The sequence below is a fragment of the Notothenia rossii genome (genome assembly GCF_949606895.1).
Source record: "Notothenia rossii genome assembly, chromosome: 4".
NCBI classification, from domain to species: domain Eukaryota; kingdom Metazoa; phylum Chordata; class Actinopteri; order Perciformes; family Nototheniidae; genus Notothenia; species Notothenia rossii.
The window spans coordinates 92526601-92550297 of record NC_136902.1 but is presented as its reverse complement, the minus strand read 5'-3'; the positions used below and the strand labels follow the sequence as shown (position 1 = coordinate 92550297).

Genomic DNA, 23697 nt, shown 5'->3' with positions numbered 1-23697 from the left:
ACACTTCTCTGTGGCCCCTCACAGACCACCAAAGGACGGCCTAATGACCTCCAGCATGTCTCCCTCACAGTGGTGCTCTGCTTATTTCAGACCTCCAGGAAATAGACTGGGAAAACCACCTCTATGTGGCCTTTCACAGAGCCCCAAAGGACAGACTAATGACCTCCAGCATGTCTCCCTCACATGGGCACCCAGGGGATTTCAGACCTCCATGAAATAGACTGGGAAAACCACCTCTCTGTGGCCGCTCACAGAGCCTCACAGGACGGCCTAATGACCTCCAGCAACAGTGGCACTTCCAAAACCTTGCACACCGTGAGTCCCCGGGCCCCCACAGTTAAGCACTCCCCCACGCACTAAACCAAGAGGTTCACACCCGCCAGAACCTCGTGACCCTGGTAACCGTAAAAGGGGGGTGGATTTTGTGGTGGTCTACCGTCCGCCCTTAAGCATCCAACTGCGGACTCCTGACTACCAGACACTCAGACACTTTTCAGAGTTTTAGATTACCAGGGGCATGCTTGTCTGGCAGTCATGCACATGGGGGGTTTGTCAGAGGCAGTGTGCTTAAGTATGGGTCCCCGGGCCCTCACGGTGCGCATGGAGGTGCGAGCACTTTGACTTTAATTCCACCCAGGAATAGGTGTTTCAAACGTCGGTAAAAATGCTTGAAATGTGGGCAAAAGTGTTGTAAATAGAGGCAGAGTGTACCCAGAGAAATAGTGTGACACTTCCAGGGAACTTCAAAGCACTTTAGAACCCAGGAAAGCAGCTTGAATCATGGGTACATGAGTGTTAAAAGTTGATTAAACTGTTTTAATTCAATTAGATGTACATTTGACTGCATAAACCTCCGGTGTTATGGACATATTCATGTCAGTATGGACAGGAAACTGTCAATTTCGTCCAAATGTAAGTCATTAAATGTACAAGAAGATAAAAACAGCAGGTAGACAGCGTCTCAACGGTGCTGATGGAAAGCATCCATGTTGGTGCCCCTGGGAACCATACAGTGGCGTAAAATAGAGTGTTTACCCATAAACTGCTGAATCTGTTTAAATGAAGGCAGCAGAGTCACTGCTGTTAGCAGGGTCTGAGACTCCCAGACACCCAGACACCCAGAGACCCAGAGCACATCACCTCGCTGTCTTACCCAGAGAACAGGGCTCTGATCAGGGCTGAACTCTTGTTAGAAACTGCTGAATCTGTTTAAATGCAGGCAGAAGAGTCACTGCTGTTAGCAGGGTCTGAGACACACAGACACCCAGAGACCCAGACACCCAGGGCGCAGCACCTCGCTGTCTTACCCAGAGATCAGGGCTTTGATCAGGGCTAAACTCTTGTTAGAAACTGCTGAATCTGCCGATTGCACACCCACCCCATCGCGGGCACCTCTCATGCATAGCTTTGCTTATGAGTGCCCCGAAGAACCAGGTCGACAGACTCATATCCGAGGCATCAATTCATGATACTCACCCATCAAATGAGTCACAAACTGACCCGTAACCGGGCACCAGTATGTAGGACCGGGGGGCTTGAGAAGAAAATAGAGGAGAGTTGATCCATACAGGCTTTAGAAGCAGCACGGGAATCAAAAAAAGCCAGCAGATTGCACCCCCCATCTCAGGCACCTTGCATGCATAACTTTGCTTATGAGTGCCTCGGAACCAGGCAGCACTCCAACAGGAAACAGGTTTTATGGTCCAATGAGGAAAGAGTAATAGAACCGGGGTAAAGCAAATAAAGGGTCCGACAATAGCGACTTGTGAGGCGACCAGAGAGTGTGTCATCTCTCGGTCCTATCCTACAGGCAATGTGGTGGCCAGAACTGGGTCAAACTGAGCAAAAAGTTTAAAAAAATTCATCCGTCAAAAAATGCATGAAAATTAAAAGATATATCCGAAAATAGTGACTTGTAACCCGGGTAGAGTCCCCTGTCAACTCCCCTCTCAATCCTCCAGAGTCACAAAAGCCAGAGTTCACTTTTTTGAGAACCAGAGAAAAGGGGTGAAAATGAAAAAATGTATCAAAAAATTGTGACTTGTAACCCGGGTAGAGTCCCCTGTCAACTCTCCTTGCATTCCTCCAGAGTCACATTTGTCAGATTAAAGTTTTTTGAGAACCAGGCAAAAGGGGTGAAAATGAAAAAAAGTATCTGAAAATAGTGCCTCATAACGCGGGTAGAGTCCCCTGTCAACTCCCTTTACATTCCTCCAGAGGTACATTTGTCAGAGTAAACTTTTTGAGAACCAGGCTGGGGGGGTATTGAGGCACAAAATAAGGCTGACCCAGAGTGCATGGTGAGCGGATACTTCACCTGCGTGTTTGCAGACAGCCGTTTTTTTTCTGAGTTCCCCCAAAAACCGGGTTTCCGATTTCGTGCAGACGGTAATCCGAAATGTATGAATGAATTATTTTGACGGAGAAGGGGAAATTAAGCCCTGGACACTTTTCCACTTCTCCGTTGCAACTCACAACGGAGATGGGGAAAACACGTCGCAAAGCGCCAAAAAGGTTGAGCTTTTCAAAGCCCCATCTCCGTTGACAATTTTTTAAAACTTCATATTTGATTATTTTAAGATACAATTAACGTTTTCTGCGCATGGCAGGCCGCCGATGAGCACCCAACTTTGGCCTGAAACCTCCAGTATTTGTGGGCTAAGCCTAGTAAACTGACAAAATCACCCAGAAATGTCACTTTTCTAGCCCAAAAAGATATAATACAAATACATTTAAATAGTAAAAGTTACGATTGTGCTCCGAATTACCCAGAATTATATAGCCCCATGATAGTGATTAAAAATCATTTTCATGGAATAAAGTGTTAAAACGCCTGATTAAAGCCTATGCAGGACCCAAGTGAGGTCCAGAGTATGTGCATTGTTTCAGGGAACCACATTAATGATAAAATAAATGCATTTAAATGCAAAAATAATGATTTAAAAACATTTTAGGGGAAACAAGTGTGGAGATGAGCCTGAAAATGACTCTCCAGCAACCGGAGAACTACCAGTTCATCTGGTTTAAATATGGTGGGGATAGTGACATCTTGCAGGATATCATTTAACATTCAACCTCTCCTGGAAATGCACAGAATATGTACATTTTCAGGAGAGGGTCAATGTTAAAAACTCTCCTACAAATGCACACGAGTCAGAATGCAGCATTGGCCTGGTCTCGTGAGAAACGGAGAGTGGAACAACCAATCATTATTCTCCTGAAATGTAAATGTGCCCATTCGCTAAAATCTGACAGGTGCGTGGTTCTCACTGTGCCTCATACGTGCAACTTTGAACACCTTCAATATATGCCGCATTAATGGCTTTGGCCTGCATTCACCGCATCTGGGCTGAATTAAACACGTATTATTTTAGTTCTGTGTGTTTATCAGAGGCCATGTCTGCAGGCCATATCATATTATGCCAGCGTTACTTTCACAAGACACACAAGCCAAAAACTGGCAATCGAAACATGCCACAACCTGAGGGACAGTGCTTGAGAAACACAGACACACCCAAACCCACACAAACCTTGAGGGAGGGAGGGAGAGAGAGAGAGAGAGAGAGAGAGAGAGAGAGAGAGAGAGAGAGAGAGAGAGAGAGAGAGAGAGAGAGAGAGAGCGAGAGAGAGAGAGAGAGAGAGAGAGAGAGAGAGCGAGAGAGAGAGAGAGAGAGCTGCTAGACACAACTCTTATTAATCCCCGTACCAGAGATTTGTTCCAATTGGGAACCGGATTTCGGTTCCCGACCCTCATCCCATCCCCAGCCACAGCCGTGGTCTTGACATAAAATCTTGAGTCCTATACAGTAGGTCCGATACAGAGACAAGACCAATATCGTTAAAACCTGGTTTATGGAGAACGGTCTCGAGTACCAGCAAATATTCTCATACTAATGTTTATTAATTAAATCTCTGATACTTTCTAAGTATACGGCGCCGCCACATGAGCGCGTACTTTGAGTGCACATATGATGCGTCGCCGTAACGTCTGACATCGTCCTGACGTCGCCTGTATTTTACGTCAACCTAATCAAAATTGATGGAGACGTTGACACGTTAGTTCTCTGCTCAGTCAGCTTAGTTGTCCGGTCTTTGGCACTAATCACACACACACAGCCACACACACACACACACACACACACACACACACACACACACACACACACACACACACACACACACACACACACACACACACACACACACACACACACACACACACACACACACACACACACACACAGCCACACACACACACACACACACACACACACACACACACACACACACGCACACACACACACACACACACACACACACACACACACACACACACACACACACACACACACACACACACACACATACACACACACACACACACACACTAAAAAACAGATCCTTGTGTTAACACTCACCCTGTTGTTCTCCTCCTGCTCTGTTGAAGTGTAAAATGGAGTCTGGCAGTCTTACTTCATACTTTCCCTTCAACACCCTCACCTGTCTGTAGCTCCTCCCTTTGTTTCAAAACCAGCCTATCACCTGGACAGGTACAAACAGGGATTATTTTCAATTGCTCTCACAGTAATACAGTTCCAAAAACATGTATAAGAAAGTTAGAAAATAGACAATCAGCTAAAAACAAGCAAGTACAAATTATAAATTCAAAAAAATCAATAAACATCCTGCATTCAAAACGTTACTTGTGAGGTTGTTTTGGGTACTATTGTGTTAACTGTGTGTTGTTATGACCTGGCTCAGAAGGCCACAACAAAGAGGAGACACACCATATCCACTTTTAACAATATGTTTATTTTTGGCAAAACCAAATGAATTAAATTCAAAACCAGTAAAGTATGAGGTGTGGATGTCAGTGGTATCAGTAATGTAAAAGCCGCTGTCTTTGAACTCTTGCCTTGCGATTTGGTACTGCTTCTTTTCCTTGGCGTTGAGCCACAGCATGTAGGCGCTCATCGGCCTCTTGGGCGCGCCGACCTCCTTCGGCCTCCTCTTCTTCGGCCTCCTCTTCTTCGGCCTCCTCTTCTTCGGCCTCCTCTTCTTCGGCCTCCTCTTCTTCTCTTTGCGGGGTTTCCTCTCTTTCTTCTCCTTCACTACTTTGACTGTCTTCTCCTTCTTCTTTATCTCGATCTCAAAGTCAAAGGACGGCTAATTGGTGAATTTGAAATAATAATAATCATCATTTATATTCATTTAATGTATATAGTGCTTTTCTAAGGACTCAAACCACCTTAAATAGAGAGTTATCTATATGATAAGTCCTTATTTCACTAAACAAGGTGGACGTTTTTACTTTTAGTTAAAGTTACGTCATTGCATTTTATTTGTGTTTTCATTTTATCTTGTAAACATTATTTTTTGAAATTATTTTATAATAGTGTTTTTTATTATTCTAGAAAAAGTGATATATTTTTTTTCAAAATGATTTCCTCTAACTGTGTTTTTTGTAAGTGAATTCTTTCTATGTGTAAACGTACAGGTCAACGATTATCTATATTCTCATTTAGGACATTAATCGTGAGCTCTAAGCACCTACTATTCTATTGTTCAGTTTCATTTAGAAAAAAAACCTACCGTTGATAACGCTCATAAAAGCACATCAATGAAAGTAGTGTGCGTGTGTGTGTGTGTGTGTGTGTGTGTGTGTGTGTGTGTGTGTGTGTGTGTGTGTGTGTGTGTGTGTGTGTGTGTGTGTGTGAGCAAACTTGGAATAATAAGCTAAATATAAATATACTTCAAGGTCCTCCAGGAACAACTGAAGTTTAATTAATAAATGTGACAATAAAATAAAAAACGGCTAGATATTCTCTTATCTTCCTCCAGCAGCGTATTACTGAAACACCTAGGATTGTGTACATTAAAAAATTAAAGTTTTATTTCTGCCAAAACTAAACCTCTGAAAATATAAATGTTCCCACAGACTTTGAAACCTAATGTTTATCTTTAGTTGGAGCTTCTCCTTTTTCAAACCTTTCCTCCTAAATGTGAGTTCAAAGCTCTGATTATCTCCTGAACAAAGACTATGAACATATTCATTGTCCTCTGTTTATAAGTGACTGTTATTTTTGTATATATTGACTCTTGTGCCGTTATATTTTCCTTTTGTATTGATGCCTCTTAATGTGGGACTTTGTATATATGTGTAAATGTTTGATTCTGTAGATATCTTTAAATATTTAAACTTTTATTCATCGGGATTGTGAGAAACAGCTAAGATGTGGAAAATACAGCTAAATATGTACTTTTAATAAAGGTGTATCCAGTGTAAAGTCTGGTATAATTGAGATGTGTTGTTCTTTTTCCCAGGAATGGCTTCAAGGATACAAATGAATATTTTCTAAGTAAAACAATTGACATTTAATCGCTGATTTTGAGGCAAAATGACCACAAATCAACGTGTTTTGCTAACTTTGCAGCTCCCTTTTTCCTCTCATTACAGCAGCAGTCGAGTGCTTTCACCTTTCCAATCTAATTACATATTCATAATAAACACACAGAGTTTACACAGCATTTACATGTGTTAAAACATACTTAATCTAAACAACTCCGACAACATACCTCACTTTCTGTTTCCTCTCGTTCCTCATTACCTCAAACATTAAATCCAAATCAAAGCACTTTCTGTTTAACCAATTTAAATCTGAGTTTCCATAGAAACCACTCCTCAGGGATTAAGCCACTTGTTGAAGGACTGTAGAGAAAGTCTAATTTTCAAAGGAGTGAACTGACCCTGAGTCACAGTGTCAGAGGTCAGAGGTCAGAGGAAATGTAACAGCATAAACAGGCAATAATTCTGCCTGAAGGGAATCACAGTGAGGTTAAACATCCTGCTGGGTTTCTCTGGATCTGGATCTGGATCGTACCACACTGACGATCACTGATGGAAATCTTCGCCCGCTACGATTTGATCCAGATCGTTGATTCTCTCCGGAGAAAAACCTTCCTCGATGGCAACCTTCAAAGCAAGGACCTAAAAGACAGATATATGTATTATATATATATAGATTTTATTTTACAGTATGTTTTGTGTTATGCTGCTCTATCTCACACAGGCTCCGCCCTCTACTGGACTCTATGGGTACTACCCTCATCAATGATACGCGAGCGTTCACACACTGAAGTTGTATAAACGTAGCCGGTCAATCAGGGCGAGCCTACCTGAATGTGTGCGCAGGCTCAGCCTCACAGTATATAAGGCAGCTACACCTCCTGACTGTCATCCTTTTCTCTTCAGCAAGCGAGACAACACCTGAGCAGAAAAGCATTCGAAAAAAACAAGTAATAAGTATCTTACCTCCAGGCAAGCAAATGGAGTCGCGCCTGCAGGAAACCCGTGCCTGTCCCTCATGCCCGGCTTCATAGCGGGCGCCAATCCCCACCATCTCGGTTTCTAGTGCCTGGGACCAGACCACGCCGAAGACGAGCTCGAGGTGGTGGACGTGGGAGACCAGGATATGGCCCAGGCGACGCCACCAACGTTCGCCATCCCAGCCGTGTGGGTTATGGCTCCGTTTGCTGAGGAGGAAGAAGATTACTTCTTCCCCCCACCACTGCCGCCAAAGCCAGCCGCCTCCGCCAGGAGTTTTACGGTCCAGTCCGGCCCGCCAGGCGCAATCGGCTTTCGTCTCGCCCCCGTTGCCAGATATCTGGCAGTGTGTGGAGGCGTTGTGGCAACAGCCACTGAAAACGAGAGCTCTGGTGGCAGAAATGGTACGTATTCTGAGGGTGCGGGGCCGCACGGAGAGCTCAAATCCCCTCGATGAGAACCTCTGCCCCCGCTGCCGCATGACAGGGCATGACAGGGAAAACGCTGGAATATTTTTGATAGAATATTCCGGCTTGGAGCAGATGTCCGCGGCTGCAAACGACAAGGGTGTGTTGGGCGTCTCGCTGATTACTCCTCCGCAAGATGCCCCCACCTCACCGGATCAGAGCGATTATTCGCTGGGCTTTTGACTGGGACACACCCATGTGAGTCCTATCTGGAGTGCTACATCTGTACATTATTGCCTCTGCATTGGATTATTATTGGATCGGCAGTGGCGGCTGGTGGAAAATATTTTTGGTGGGGCTATGGAAATGGTGACAAAAACATGTGTGTGTGTGTGTGTGTGTGTGTGTGTGTGTGTGTGTGTGTGTGTGTGTGTGTGTGTGTGTGTGTGTTTGTGTGTGTGTGTGTGTGTGTGTGTGTGTCAGTCATACTTGCCAACCCTCCCGATTTTTGCGGGAGACTCCCGCATTTCTCCCGATTTCTGACAAAATCAGATTTACTCACGACTGTTTCCACTCTGACTTTAATACAGCTACACCATTGTTTGGTTTCCATGGTAGCGCGTCTCTTTAGCAGCGCGCGCAACTCAAAGTCTGAGAGGGTGAGGAAGAGGAAAACTGAACAAGAATCGACAACTCGACCCTCTGATCACTCCTTTCCTGTAAAATACAGGTCCAGCCCACACATATGCTCCATGGTGCCACAGGCATTGCCCTTACAACTACAATAAGCATGCAAACGTTAATCTACAGCTCCGGTGATCCACTAGCACCGGAGTCTACCTGACGCAGCCATCCCCTACTGTAGCGTCACCTTGGATACGAGTCCAAACAACTCACAGACACACAGGCCAGGGCGCTGACAGGGCGCCCTTTGAGCATCAGATCTGACAACGCTGATTGGCTGAAATTATGTTTCGGCGGAATAGTTTACAGATAACAACAGTCAGCTTGTTGGTTGCAGCTGCTCTGGCTGAGGGCTCCTTTCTACCGCCCGGACGAGAGAGGGTAATGATACACGCTGCGGCCAGGCAGGAAACATGTGACTTATCGGTAACTTTAGACATCGTAAAACAATTTTAAATGACATTTTATTGAAGATTATACATTTTACTGATACCAACTATATAATATTTACCTTGTTCTTTAAAAATAAAAATAAAATTAAAAAATATATATTTTTTGTAAATATATTTTTTTATTTATTTTTTATTTTGAATGACAATCAAACATGTGGGAAGAGGGGGGGCGGCGCCCCTAGCGCCCCTATGGGCCGGCCGCCACTGTGGATCGGGTAATCATTTCATAATTAACTCTGAAAGCAGAAGTCTGGGGCAAATCATTGCAAGTCTCTTCAGTGTGCATGTCACAAAATGATTTAAAAAGAAAAGCCACATTCTGGGAAAAAAGTCACAATCAAAAAACAGAAGTGACATTTAAAAAAAGGAAGTGACATTTAAAAAAAGGAAGTGTTTTCCTGTTTTGGTTTGAAAAGAGTTCACCCCCCATCTTGTCTGTTGCTTCCTCTCTCTTGTGTTCCCTCCTGCCTGATTACCCGATTGCATTCAGCTTGTGCCCCTGTGTTTTCTCCTCCCTCCTCACCTGTGTCGTGTTTGTTTGATTAGTCCTGTGTACATTTAGTTTCTGCTTTTTCCGTTAGTCTTTGTGAGATTCTTAACGTTGTTGGAAGGGTTTATGTTCTGAGTGACTTCATGTTTTGTCTTGCCTTGCCTAGTTTTGACTTTGTTTGCCTGGCCTAGTTCTGGAAATAAAGGATTCCTGCTTTCAAACCTATTTTCTGCATTTGGGTCCTGCGTACCCTCCAGCCCTAACAGCTCTCTCTCGTCTCCTCTTCACACTACACTTTTCGCGGCACACGTACTTACAGCCAATCGGCTCTGAATTATGAGATGACGTTTTAGTAGGGTTGCCAGCAGTTTGCCCCACTTGTGATTATTTATTTGCCGCAAAAATTGAATACAAAAATACTCTGAGCAGGCGCAGTGTGGTTTTTACAGTAGGCCCTACACGTTCATTTTGACAGCAGAGAGAGGGGCTTGCCCCATATCGCTCAACACGTCTCAATAGGCACAGTGTAGACACTAATTAGAAGAACGCAGACTAAAACAGCAATGTGCAGACGAATCAGACGACTAAACATGATCTTAGAATATACATTAAGATATTTATGTTTTACATATTTTTGAAATTATTGTTTTAATTACTTTATGCTGACTAGTGTCTGTCATTTCAGTTTCTTTTCTCCATGTGATTTTGGATTATTGCAGAAAATAATTTCTGTTGCAAATAAGTTTAGTATAGTTTCTGATAAACGTTTTGTTTGTGAATCATCTCCACATATTAACACCACTTTATGATTGCAGACCTTCACACCTGGGACACAACCTGCTCCAACCTCTCCCCTCTGGCATGGTTACTGAAAATAGTAACTAAGTACTGATACTCAAGTTCTGTCCTTTAGTACAAATTCAAGGTATCAGCTGTACACTTCTTCACTACATCTCAGAGGTCATTATTTCACTTTTTACCCGACTACATTTGTGTGACAGCTTTAGTTACTTTAAGATTACAGATGTTCTTCCCCCTCCTGTCCAGTGATAACCACGTATCTCCAGATGATTTTAAACGTTTACGATGAACTAGGATCCAGTATGTATTTATGTGATGAGGCAGCTCTCCTCCTTAAGCTATATTCCTTTAAAAAGCCTCTTGGATCAGCTTGAAAATGCACCGTCATAAAGCTGAAACAGGGCTGTTTTTCTGAAAAACTCATGAAAAGTTGACTTTTTAAAGATGCATGGTTATCACAGGACAAAGCTGCACACATATATTGATCTCATAGAATCTGCAGCAATGCATTTAACAAACCAAGAGTATGTAAAGGAGTTCAAATAATCTACACTATGCAATTTGTGCATTCATGCAGCAGTAATATTATTCCTCAAACAAATATATATAATATGGAACAATATATTACACAGTTAACACTAGAGTACCCAAAACAACCTCACAAGTAAGGTTTTGAATGCAGGATGTTTATTGATTTGTTTGCACTTTGTGGTATTATAATTTTGAGTTGCTTGTTTTTAGCTGCTTGTCTATTTTCTAACTTTCTTATACATGTTTTTGGAACTGTCTTACTGTGAGAGCAATTGAAAATAATCCCTGTTTGTACCTGTCCATGTGATGAGGCTGGTTATGAAACAAAGGGAGGAGCTACAGACAGGAAGGATGTTGAAAGTGGAAGTTGGAAGTCAGACTGCCAGACTCCATTTTACACTTCGACAGAGCAGGAGGAGAAAAACAGGGTGAGTGTTAACACCAGGATCTGCTTTTCAACACATTAATCATTTACTCTGTTATACTGTATATCAGAAAATAATCTGTAAATTAAAATATATTTATTTCCTGCAGTCGAAAGTGACATCTTCAAATGTTGTGAACTTTTTTATCCATTTCCTGGTTTCTGATTCATCAGAGTTACATAACATGTAACAGCCCAGCGCAGTCAACATGGAGAGCAGCCTGCCTGAAGTCTGACCCAAGTTTGTCATTATGATGGTGTGTGTGTGTGTGTGTGTGTGTGTGTGTGTGTGTGTGTGTGTGTGTGTGTGTGTGTGTGTGTGTGTGTGTGTGTGTGTGTGTGTGTGTGTGTGTGTGTGTGTGTGTGTGTGTGTGTGTGTGTGTGTGTGTGTGTGTGTGTGTGTGTGTGTGTGTGTGTGTGTGTGTGTGTGTGTGTGTGTGTGTGTGTGTGTGTGTGTGACTGGTTTATCTCTCAGACTGGAGAAGATGAGCGATTCCAAATCTCCAGTCCCCAGCTGTCTGTCTCTGAAGAGTGACCGGTCTAAAGAGGATCCTCCATACTTCAGAGATGAACCTGGACCCTCAGACAGGAAGTAAGAGTCTGTTTCTGCTGTAACCTGACCTGGAGAGGATTCAGATTTTATATATAATCGTATAATCTAAACTGTTCGTTCATAATTACATGAGCGCAGTAGAGTACAGACACTCTGTAGAATGAAGTACAGAAATGCAGTAGATTAGACTAAAGATTTGCAGTAAAGTACAAAAAGAAAGGCAGTAGAGAACTAAGTAAACTACTGCAGTAAAATAACACTCTCTCTCCACATGTAGGACCTCTGGTTAACCAAATCAAAAACAAACATGTCAAACTTCACAAATGAATTGTAACAACAAGCCACCAATAAAAGCATTAAAGTTCAGTCAACAAGGACGAAGAGGACAGTTAACTATATTTTAGGATATTTCAATATGCTATTATATTATCAATGTATCAGTGTTATGACATGTTCTCAAAATGACAATAATACTTGGAACAATATAAATCTTCCAACAAATGAGTTGACTACCTCAGCATCTTTTGAAGAGGTTTATTAATAATAGTGATAACCTGGTGAGCTGGTTGTGTTTAGCATTAGCAGATGTAACTGGTTACATGTAGAGTCAATACAAAGACACACATGTGTACCTGGCAACACGAATGAAGTAAAGAAGCAACATTAATATCCCCGTGTATTCACACAACTTGAAAAGTTACAACTTGAGTGTAAAGTTTGTGACGCTCTGTTACAAAAACAGTGTTGAGATTCTGCTCCTGTCGTCACTGACATGCTGAGATAAATCAGAAGAGGGAACATCAGCAGCCAGAGCTCTACAGCACCTCATATTAAATCAGGGTTATTCATGTACCTGTATAAACCAGAGACTGTCTGTGGTGCTAACAATATAATAGCTGCTGTTCTAATGACTGGGTGGAGTTATTTTGAGTGTTGATGGAGCAGCTACAATGTTAGCCTAGCTTTAATGAAACTGATTTCATTCAGAAAACAAACATTTGAAAGTGTTTTGCTCATTGTGTTGCAGACAGACCTGACGAAGCATTAACTCAAATCAATATCATTATGTTGTTATCTTGGTATCCTTTCCATTTGTTTATTGAAATGTATTCACAGCAAATTCAATGTAAATTGGGTTCAAAGTGCTAAAGTGTTCCAGATGAATTCAGCTGATGTTATGAATCCAGACACAAAGCTGTGTGGTTTCCTAATGATATGAAGAACTAACCTCTATCTACCTTACCAGGATGAACAATCATCTAGAGATACAGACTTTATTTTAAATATGAAAGTAGAATTTGCCACCTTGTTGTACCTTTGGTGAGAATCAGCTCCTCTAATGTAAAGTGCTGTAAAGGATGTGTTCATCTCCACAGAGGGAAGAGGAAGAGTCCTGTTCCTGTGGAGGAGCAGCTGTCCAGCTGTGCTCTGTGTCAGGACGTCCTGAAGGATCCAGTCTCTACCAGCTGTGGACACTGGTTCTGCAGACAGTGCATCGCCTCATACTGGGAGCAGCTTCCTCCATCAGGAGACTCCTGCTGTCCTCAGTGTGGAGAAAGATGGAGCATTTTACAAAGTAAGAGGCCGAACACGTGCAGCCTCTTTACCGCTGTGTGGGTGCTGGGTGTCTGCTCTTCTATAGAAACACTGTATCATCTGATCCCTTCTTCAAGGCTTTGCTTTTAAAGTGTGTACACAAATATTTCACGTGGGAGAGCAGTGTTTCCCTAAAAAACGCTTTCTGTCTTACTCAGACATTACTACATTAGCCCAGCACTTATATAACATTTACGTATGAGAGTATAAATATCTGGCAGCTAGTATTTGTGGTTCCTTCTGGAGTCTCCATGTCCAGGATGTTCTGTGTTGTAAAGTATAGACATTAAAATGTCTTATAAAAATCATGTCATTTAAAACCCTGACTGTTCAGATTCACAAAAGCATTTTCCTGATTCTCTCCTGTTTCCTTCTCTTCCAGCAGATAGTGGTCTGCAGGAGGTTTTAGATGAACATAGGCTCAGTCTGAGGAGGAGATGTGATCGTGTGACTGAAGGAACTGATCAAAGTGAAACCCTCCTCAACAGCATCTTCACTGAGCTCTACATCACACAAGGCCAGAGTGAAGAGGTTAATACCCAACATGAGGTGAGGCAGCTGGAGACAGCTTCCAAGAAAGAGACCTTCCATGACACTCCAATCAAGTGCCAGGACATCTTTAAAGCCTCACCTGACCAACAGACTCTCATCAGAGCGGTCCTGACCAACGGAGTCGCTGGAGTTGGAAAAACCTTCTCAGTGCAGAAGTTCACTCTGGACTGGGCCGAGGGTTTGGGAAACCAAGATGTCAGTCTGGTGATCCCGCTCTCCTTCAGGGAGCTGAACCTGATCAAAGGTGAGCAGTACAGTCTTCTCAGGCTGCTCCATGTTTTCCATCCAACCTTACAGAAGCTCACAGCAGAGCAGCTGGCTGTCTGTAAAGTGCTGCTCATCTTTGACGGCCTGGATGAAAGCAGACTTTCTCTGGACTTCAGAAACAATGAGGTTGTGTCTGATGTCTCTCAGCAGTCCTCAGTCAACGTGCTGCTGACAAACCTCATCAGGGGGAAGCTGCTTCCCTCGGCTCTCGTCTGGATAACTTCCAGACCTGCAGCGGCCAATCAGATCCCTCCTGAGTGTGTGGATAGGGTGACAGAAGTACGAGGCTTCACTGACGCCCAGAAGGAGGAGTACTTCAGGAGGAGATGGAGTGATGAAGACCTGTCCAGCAGAATCATCTCTCACATCAAGAGCTCCAGGAGCCTCCACATCATGTGTCTGATCCCAGTCTTCTGCTGGATCACTGCTGCAGTTCTGGACCACATGTTGACTACAGACCAGAGAGGAGAGCTGCCCCAGACCCTCACTGACATGTACTCACACTTCCTGCTGGTCCAGACCAAGAGGAAGAAGCAGAAGTATGAAGAGGGACATGGGACGAGTCCACAGCAGCTGACGGAGGCTGACAGGGAGCTTCTTCTGAAGCTGGGGAGGCTGGCGTTTGAACATCTGGAGAAAGGAGACATCATGTTCTACCATGAAGACCTGCAGCGCTGTGGTCTTGATGTCACCGAGGCCTTGGTGCACTCAGGAGTTTGTACAGAGATCTTCAAAAGAGAGAGTGTGATCTTCCAGAAAACAGTCTACTGCTTTGTTCATCTGAGCATTCAGGAGTTTCTGGCTGCAGTCTACATGTTCCACTGTTACACCAACAGAGACACAGAGGTACTGAAGGACTTCCTGCAGATAAGCTGGATTTACCCATCCCTGGATGTCTTCCTGAAGGGAGCCATGGAGAAATCCCTCAGAAGTGAAAATGGCCACCTGGACCTGTTTGTCCGCTTTCTCCACGGCCTCTCTCTGGAGTCCAACCAGAGACTCTTAAGAGGCCTGCTGGGTCGCACAGACAACCGTCCAAAGATCATCCAGAGACTGTTAGGAGGTCTGCTTGGTCGCACAGACAACCGTCCAGAAATCATCCAGAGAGCCATCAATAACCTGAAGGAGATGAGAAGTTATAAAATCTCTCCTGACAGGAGCATCAACATCTTCCACTGTCTGACAGAGATGAAGGACCTCTCAGTAAATCAGGAGATCACAGAGTTCTTGAAGTCAGGGAACAGATCAGAGAAACTCTCTGTGATCCACTGCTCTGCTCTGGCCTACATGCTGCAGATGTCAGAGGAGGTTCTGGATGAGTTGGACCTGAAGAAGTACCACACATCAGAGGAGGGACGACGGAGACTGCTTCCAGCTGTGAGGAACTGCAGGAAGGCTGAGTAAGTCCAGATGTGATTAGCTTTATGAATTTATGTGGATCAGAAGTTTATTTCTTCAAATAAACATTATAAAATGTTTGATCTTAAATACTTTGAGAGCAAAATGAAATGATCCAGTTATTCTATTTATATATTGTGACATTTTAACATTTTTTTCTTTTCTTCCCATTATTTTGAGTGATGGAGGCGACATGTCAAACACATGAAGGACTTTAGAGGTTTTCTCAGAGCAGCATGTGATCACAACATACAGCAGTATTTACAGTTATCGGTGAAAGCAGTTATTAATATATCATTGCAGTTTCTTAAACATGAAATCAGATCTGTGTTTACCACAATGCTTCAGAGTTTAAAATAATGTCTGACATGCTGACAATGAATAAAGAAAACTCTATTATTAAATTAAATCGACATAATATGTTAAAAATTGTTCCATTTCAAATTCAGTAAGTTAAATAAATGTTTCCTCTGTTTTTATACTAACACAAGTTGTGATATATGTGTCATTATAGACTTACTGGCTGTGGACTCTCAGAGACTGAATGTGTAGTCGTTGCCTCAGCTCTGAAGTCTGACCCCTCCCATCTGAGAGATCTGGACCTGAGTCACAACGATCTGCAGGACTCAGGAGTGGAGCTGCTGAGTTCTGGACTAAAGAGTCCAAACTGCAGACTGGAGGGTCTCAGGTCAGTTCACTGACTGCAGTTCATACAGATCTGTTTGTGTTTATGATTTTCAGAATTTGCCTGAAGACATTTTAATGCTTTTATTTGTTTCTGTGTTTCCAAATGGAAATGGAATCCAAACTTTAAGAATAACAAAGATCAGAGAAGGTGAATGTGTGAGGGAGAGTGTTTGAGCTTCCACAGACTCACTCTGTGCTCCATGAGTCAGTGGAGATGCTGTCAGTACTGATGAGCTGTGAGGGAGATGAAGGAGTTGTTAAACATCTGATGAGAGAAACTGCTGCAGAGAGTTCCAGATGATCAGGGATTTGTTTCTACATCATTGCTGACGTTAACACATTGTTCAGCTCTGATCAGATTATTAAACATTGAGTTATTTCAAACAGGAACATTGTTTTCTAAAGTTACATCATGTTTTCTTTATTCAGACTGAGGAGCTGCAGTTTGTCAGAGATCAGCTTTTAAACAGCTGAAATTAATCTTGTATTCTCCATCATGATTTTAACTAATGATATCAAATACAATAATTAAATAGTTATATTAAAACGATCCAACACTAACAAGTATGTTCAGTGGTTGCTGTTTCCAACATGTTCCTGAAGCTACATGATGCTGATACTGACTGAATAGTTCACTCTGAAGATGCTGTGATTTGATGACTCCACTGTTCCTAAAATACATATTCTGGAGGTTTTTCTTCACATTTAAAATTCATCCTGAATTGTGATCTTTGTAAACGTTGTGATCTTGAGTTGAATCAGTTTCTGTGGTTTGTATTTGTCTGGCTGCACATCATGAGTTAGTGTAGATGGAGCAGAGTTTCAGATGTGAAGTCTCCTCGTTTTATTGAAGTAGAAGCACGTTGTCTTTAATCTGAATGAGAGCTCTTTCCCTCTTTCTGTATCTTAGAGTTTTTAACCTGTTTGGAGTTTCCACTTTCTGACCTTCTTCAGCTCTGAGCAGATTATTAAACCTGGAGTTATTTCAAACAGGAACATTGTTTTCTGAAGTTACATCATGTTCTCTTCATTCAGACTGATTGGCTGCAGGTTGTCAGAGATCAGCTGTGCTGCTCTGGCCTCAGCTCTGAAGTCCAACATCCATGTGAGAGATCTGGACCTGAGTCTCAACGTTCTGCAGGATTCAGGAGTGGAGCTGCTGAGAGATCTTCTGGAGAGTCCAGACTGCAGACTGGAGACTCTCAGGTCAGTTCACTGACTCTCTGTTACTGCTGGAGATCTCATGTGTTTCATTAACAGTTGAACCTAATGCTTGAACAACCATACATGTGTGTATGTCGTTGTGAGGGTTTTCCTGCTCACCCAGTTAAAAAGGACAGAAGGAGAGGAAGGCTTGCCTAAAAGAAAGCTTTACTGACTGGCCACAGCTTGGAAACAATACATCCATACTTTAGGAAACAGACAGAACACTGCTGCCAGTGACAGGCTTTCTTGGGGCAAGTCCTTCTGCCCCCAGGACCCAGACCAAGAGACAAGAACCAGGTTACTGACATGCTTTACTGTTCACCTGGTTACCTGATCCTTGTCCAGCTGTCTGGAGCCAGCCCCATCCCTCCAGCAGCCGGCGCTCTAACCACACCCCACTGCCACAGTCCTTTTGTTCATATTATTATTTTTCTTGTACTACATTTAGTCTGCAATCATAAAAGTTGAGTGTTTCTTCAATTGTATATGTTAGATACCCACTGCTAGTTGTTCAAGTAAATGTGTGTTGTCTTTAGTAAATGGTCACATCTGAATAAAGAAGTTCATCTGAACTAATATTAGTTTCACATTGATCTCTGAAGCATACATGTTTTTCTTGCTTCCCATTGATTTCAATGTTTTCACAGACAATGAACAGAAGGCTGATATTATGATGATCCACAATAACAGAAAGACAGTCACTGTAATTCAGGGAAAAGCTCATTGATTAGGAAACAGGAATGTTGAGCTACACTTAATAAACCTGAACATCTGATTGGATTATAAACTGATTTCTATCCTCATCATGTGTTCTCTTTCTTCAGACTGAGGAGCTGCAGTTTGTCAGAGATCAGCTGTTCTGCTCTGGCCTCAGCTCTGAAGTCCAACATCCATCTGAGAGATCTGGACCTGAGTCAGAACGCTCTGAAGGATTCAGGAGTGGAGCTGCTGAGAGATCTTCTGGAGAGTCCAGACTGCAGACTGGAGACTCTCAGGTCAGTTCTCCATCTTGAACTTGTGTGCTGAGATGAATATGTGAGAGTTGTGTTGACTCTGAGCTGCAGACATCAGGCTGATATCACTCTGATCCTCACTGAGCCTCTTAATGCTAGAGTTGCATAATGCAATGTTCATCTTTACATTTAAATATAACAACAAAAAACCTTCACTGCAGAATTCCCTCTGAACCTTTTAAACAGCTGAAATTCATCTTGTATTCTCCATCATGATTTTAACAAATGATATCAAATACAATAATGAAATAGTTATATTAAAACGATCCAACACTAACAAGTATGTTCAGTGGTTGCTGTTTCCAACATGCCCCTGAAGCTACATGATGCTGATACTGACTGAATAGTTCACTCTGAAGATGCTGTGATTTGATGACTCCACTGTTCCTAAAATACATATTCTGGAGGTTTTTCTTCACATTTAAAATTCATCCTGAATTGTGATCTTTGTAAACGTTGGGATCTTGAGTTGAATGTATTATCTCTTCGATTTACACACGGCATCTATTGCACGTCTGTCCGTCCTGGGAGAGGGATCCCTCCTCTGTTGCTCTCCCTGAGGTTTGTCCCATTTTTTTCCCCTTTAAACTGTGGGTTTCTCTGGAAGTGTTTCCTTGTACGATGAGAGGGTCTAAGGACAGAGGATGTCGTTTTTCTCATCCTGATATTCTGAACAATCTGTGCTGTTGTATTTGCTGTAAAGTGTCTCTACTGTAGGCTATTTTTATTATATGTACAGCACTTTGGCTCGACCAAAAATCGTTTATAAATGTGCTATATTGGGCCGTTGGGCCGAGAGGAACAGTTGGGCCGAGAGGAACAAGATGGCAGCCTGAGCTGAGAGCTCCGCACAACCTCAGTGATTCATTTGAGTTTTTCACCTCCACTCAGAGAAAAAGCTTAACATCTTTATTGACTATAGTTAAGAGTTGACATCTAAGGAAAGACTCTTGCTACAAAAAGAAAGAAAAAGAAGGAAGGATGCCAAGAAGAACCCCACGAGGCAACCAAGACCTACCAGAACCAGAGGATGAGTCTCAAGAGGATGATAGAAATCCTTCGTTTGCTGAGATAATGTCCGAGTTAAAATCTCAACGTTCTGAAATAATTAATCGTCTCGATGGAATTGATAATCGTTTGGAGATTGTGACTAGTCAAGTCTCAACAATGAAAGAAGCACTAGCTACAACAAACCAGGCCCTTGAGAATCAACTTCAGCGTATGGATGAAGCTGAACAAAGAATTTTGACATTAGAAGACACCTTACAAACTACAGCACGGGACCTTCACAGAGCCGAAAAGTTGATAAAGACGCTGGAATCTAAGACGGATGATCTCGAAAATAGAGGGAGACGTAAAAACCTTGTTTTACTAGGGCTCCCAGAGAAGTCAGAAGGCAGCCAATTACTACTTCAATATATTCAACAGAAACTATCTTCCTGGCTCAAACTCTCCCTCGATCAGAATCTAGAGTTGGAGCGGGTTCACCGCTCTCTACGACCATATCCCGAACCAGGGAAGTCTCCAAGACCAATTATGATCCGCTTTCTACGAGTCAGAGATAAAGAAGTGATACTGCAGTCTGCGAAGAAAATGTCAATCTACGAGGGTAATACTAAACTCACCATTCGCCAGGATCTGTCTGCAGGTGGCTCCAGTCCTACCTCTCCGACAGATCCCACTTCATCTCCCTCAACAATCACTCCTCTACCACAGCTTCAGTCACCCAAGGTGTTCCCCAAGGTTCAGTACTCGGCCCCCTCCTCTTCATCATCTACATCCTCCCCCTTGGTCAGATTCTCCGCCATCACAACCTGGACTTTCACTGCTATGCTGACGACATACAGATCTACCTCAGCACCAAATCCCCCCACAACCTCTCACACACATCGAATCCTGTCTGACTGCAATAAAATCCTGGATGCAACACAACTTCCTCAAACTCAACAGCAATAAAACTGAACTCCTCCTCATCGGCTCCAAATCCACCCTCAGCAAAACCCCCAACCTGACACTCACCATCGATGGCACCCCTGTTTCCCCCTCCACCCAGGCACGCAACCTTGGCGTGATATTCGACCCCACCCTCTCCCTCGACCCCCACATCCGCCAAGTTGTAAAAACCTCATTTTTCCACCTCCGCAATATCGCCAAACTCCGTCCCTCTCTCACCCGCCCCGCAGCTGAGCGACTCATTCACGCCTTCATCTCCTCCCGCCTAAACTATTGCAACTCACTCCTCTTCGGCATCAGCACAACATCCCTCAACAGACTCCAGCGTGTCCAGAACGCAGCCGCCAGACTCCTCACCCACACCAAATCATGGCATCACATCACCCCGGTCCTCAAAGAACTCCACTGGCTTCCCGTCTCACACCGCATTCACTACAAACTCCTGGTCCTCACCTATAAAGCCCTCCACCATCTGCCCCCCCCCCCTACCTCACTGACCTCCTCATCCTCTACCAACCACCCCAGTCCCTCAGATCCACCTCAGCCGGTTTGCTCTCAATCCCCAAGGCCAAACTCCGGAGCTTCGGGGACAGAGCCTTCTCTGTGGCAGCCCCGAAGTTCTGGAACTCCCTCCCCCAAGACCTCCGTGAGTCTGATTCCCTCACCCTGTTCCAGTCCCGTCTCAAAACCCACCTCTTCAACTCTGCTTATCCTTAAACCCGCCCCTCCCCCCTGAACCAACATCCTCCTGACTGCTTTTCTGTTTTTGTTTTGTTTTTCTTTTTCTTTTTGTTCTTGTTTTGTTTGTCGACCTGACTCATAATGTAAAGCGTCTTTGGGTCTAGAAAAGCGCTATATAAATCCCATTTCTTATTATTATTATTAGAGGTACCCCGAAAGTGCAAGGAGTTCGATCTGGTGATCAAAGTATTCCTCGAAAAAGGCATGTTCAGAGGGTTTGCTTATCCTCAATATATTGTTTGACATGTAAATGATCGAATGGAACATACCATGATGACATTTGGGATGCGGATTTCTATATACCCGTCCCCCGTTAAGGAGGAGAATTAGGAAGACATTTATTTATTTTCAATGGGAACTGAGGATGGGAGCTCCAAGTTGCCAACACAAAGAGGACATTTCGTTAGATCTGAGATGCACATTTCTCTGACGCTTGTTTCTCTCTGGGCTACAATCAATTGGGTAGATGAATTGCCAGGGTTAGAAGACCCTGGTTTGGGTGGGATGTTATATTGTTTTATTTTTGTGTTTTGCGTTTGTGTTACATTAGTTTTAATGGTAAATAATAAAAGCAGTGACAATCCCTTTTGTGTATGGGGCCAAAATATACAACGTATTAAATATAATCCCACAGACATGCAGCAGTCAGCATGCAAAACATGAATTATATTATTGGAAAATTAAAGGCTTGGGAAATCCCATAAAACGGAATAAAGTACTAACTATTCTTAAAAAAGACAAAGCTGATGTGGTGTTCTTACAAGAAACCTTTCTCTCAGATACTGAACATCTTAAATTGAAAAGAGATTGGATAGGTCAGGTGTATTTCTCATCATATAAAACCCATAGTAGAGGGACAGCTATTGTGATAAACAAAACTTGCCCATTTGAATTAGAAAAATGTGTTACGGACCCAAATGGTCGGTTTGTTTTGGTTGTTGGTACTATTTTTGGAACCCCAATCAACTTTTTAAATATCTATGCTCCCAATATAGATGAACCAATGTTCATGTCTGACATGGTGCTGCTCTTCAATGAAAATAGTAAAGGATTAGGACTGATGGGCGGCCACTTTAACTGCACTCTTAACCCTACATTAGATCAATCTAACCAGTCCAAGAGCCACCATCTTAAATCCTCAAAGGTCCTTCAGGGGCTTTTTGCAGAATGTGGCCTTATTGACGTATGGCGTCAATTAAATCAAGATGTCAAAGATTACACTTTCTTTTCAAATGTCCACAACTCTTATTCTAGAATAGATTATTTTTGTATTCCCTCAAAATACATGCATAGGGTAAAAGAATGTAAAATTGATTCCATTAATATTTCAGATCATGTAAGAGTTCATTTAACTATTCACTTGGAGAGTGGAGAATTTGTATCCAGGCGCTGGAAATTTGATAACTCCTTACTTAGAGACGAAAAATTAAAATAAAAAATGCGAATGTGGATAAGGTACTATATAAAAGAAAACAATAACCCCTCTATAGATCCGAATATTATTTTGGAAGCTGCGAAAGCTACTTTAAGAGGACTTATTATCTCATACACATCTTTTAAAAAAACGTGAAAAAATTAGGCTCAGACAAGAACTTGAAAGAGAAGTAAACAGATGTGAAGTACTTCATAAATCTCCATCAACAGATGAAAACTGGAAACAATTAAACAAAGCCAGAGCTAAATTAAATATTGACTTAACAAATGAAATCATAACACAAATGAATCTTATCAGACAAAATAATTATGAATTCGGCAATAAACCAAGTAAACTACTTGCCTATCAATTAAAGAAGGAGCAAGCAGAAAGGGCTATAAAGGCAATTCGTCTGAAAGACAACAAGATAACCTTCCACCCAAAACAGATTAACCAGACTTTTTATGAATTTTATAACAAATTATACAAATCTCAATCTGATTACTCACAAGATGAACTGGACAATTAGCTCCATAACATTAATTTACATACATTATCTGATTTAGTCCAAGAGTCTCTAAACTCATCAATTACAGAAGTAGAAGTTTTGGCTGCAATTAAATCTATGCCTATAAATAAAAGCCCAGGGCCAGATGGCTTCTGACTGAACTTCAACCTATACTTATGTCAATGCTTAACAACTTCTCTCACAAAAGAACACTTCCTCAATCAATGAATCTTGCATATATTACTGTACTACATAAAGAAGGGAAAGACCCCTTGAATTGTTCTTCATTTAGGCCTACAGATGTAGCACTTCATTTCAGACTCCAGCTTACAGCTTCCTGCCTACGACCTGCCAAAGACCAGTATAGAGGAATTTTAAGCCCTCGCACTATTTTCCAAGAGGGCGTTGCCAGATTTTCAATTTCAGGTTTTAACCAGGAGATGGCGCTTCATTCACAAATACAGAAAGACAAGTTTCATGGACTTTCAGTTGTGTTTTGAAGAGCATTTGAACACATCAATATTTTAGATCAACTAAAGTATATCTAATCTTGTAATTCAATAATATATAGTCTTTATATATTAAATAATCATAATTATTATGTAAATGTTTACATTACACTTCTTTATTTGTTATGCTCATACTTTAACCTTTACAATCGTTTGCTTTAATATGCAGTATATTTTTTGTATATTT

The 23697-nt window shown here is 42.4% G+C and overlaps 2 protein-coding genes across 2 annotated transcripts in view; one reads left to right on the top strand and one right to left on the bottom strand.

Annotated features, from left to right (window-relative positions):
• Positions 1-7378, bottom strand: part of LOC307034980 (NACHT, LRR and PYD domains-containing protein 12-like) — a gene marked incomplete at both ends in the record, with an annotated part of 109664 nt that extends 102286 nt beyond the window's left edge. Inside the window, 2 exons of the mRNA XM_079673904.1 lie at positions 4916-5166; positions 7313-7378. Coding sequence (XP_079530030.1) covers positions 4916-5166; positions 7313-7378 — 317 coding nt within the window. The remainder of the gene's footprint in view (positions 1-4915; positions 5167-7312) is intronic.
• Positions 7379-11598: 4220 nt separating this feature from the next.
• The window catches only part of LOC307034979 (NACHT, LRR and PYD domains-containing protein 12-like), a gene marked incomplete at both ends in the record, with an annotated part of 47166 nt that continues 35067 nt past the window's right edge, over positions 11599-23697 (top strand). Inside the window, 6 exons of the mRNA XM_079673903.1 lie at positions 11599-11705; positions 12962-13242; positions 13645-15481; positions 15994-16167; positions 17202-17372; positions 18197-18367. Of these exons, the coding sequence (XP_079530029.1) occupies positions 11599-11705; positions 12962-13242; positions 13645-15481; positions 15994-16167; positions 17202-17372; positions 18197-18367 (2741 nt within the window). The remainder of the gene's footprint in view (positions 11706-12961; positions 13243-13644; positions 15482-15993; positions 16168-17201; positions 17373-18196; positions 18368-23697) is intronic.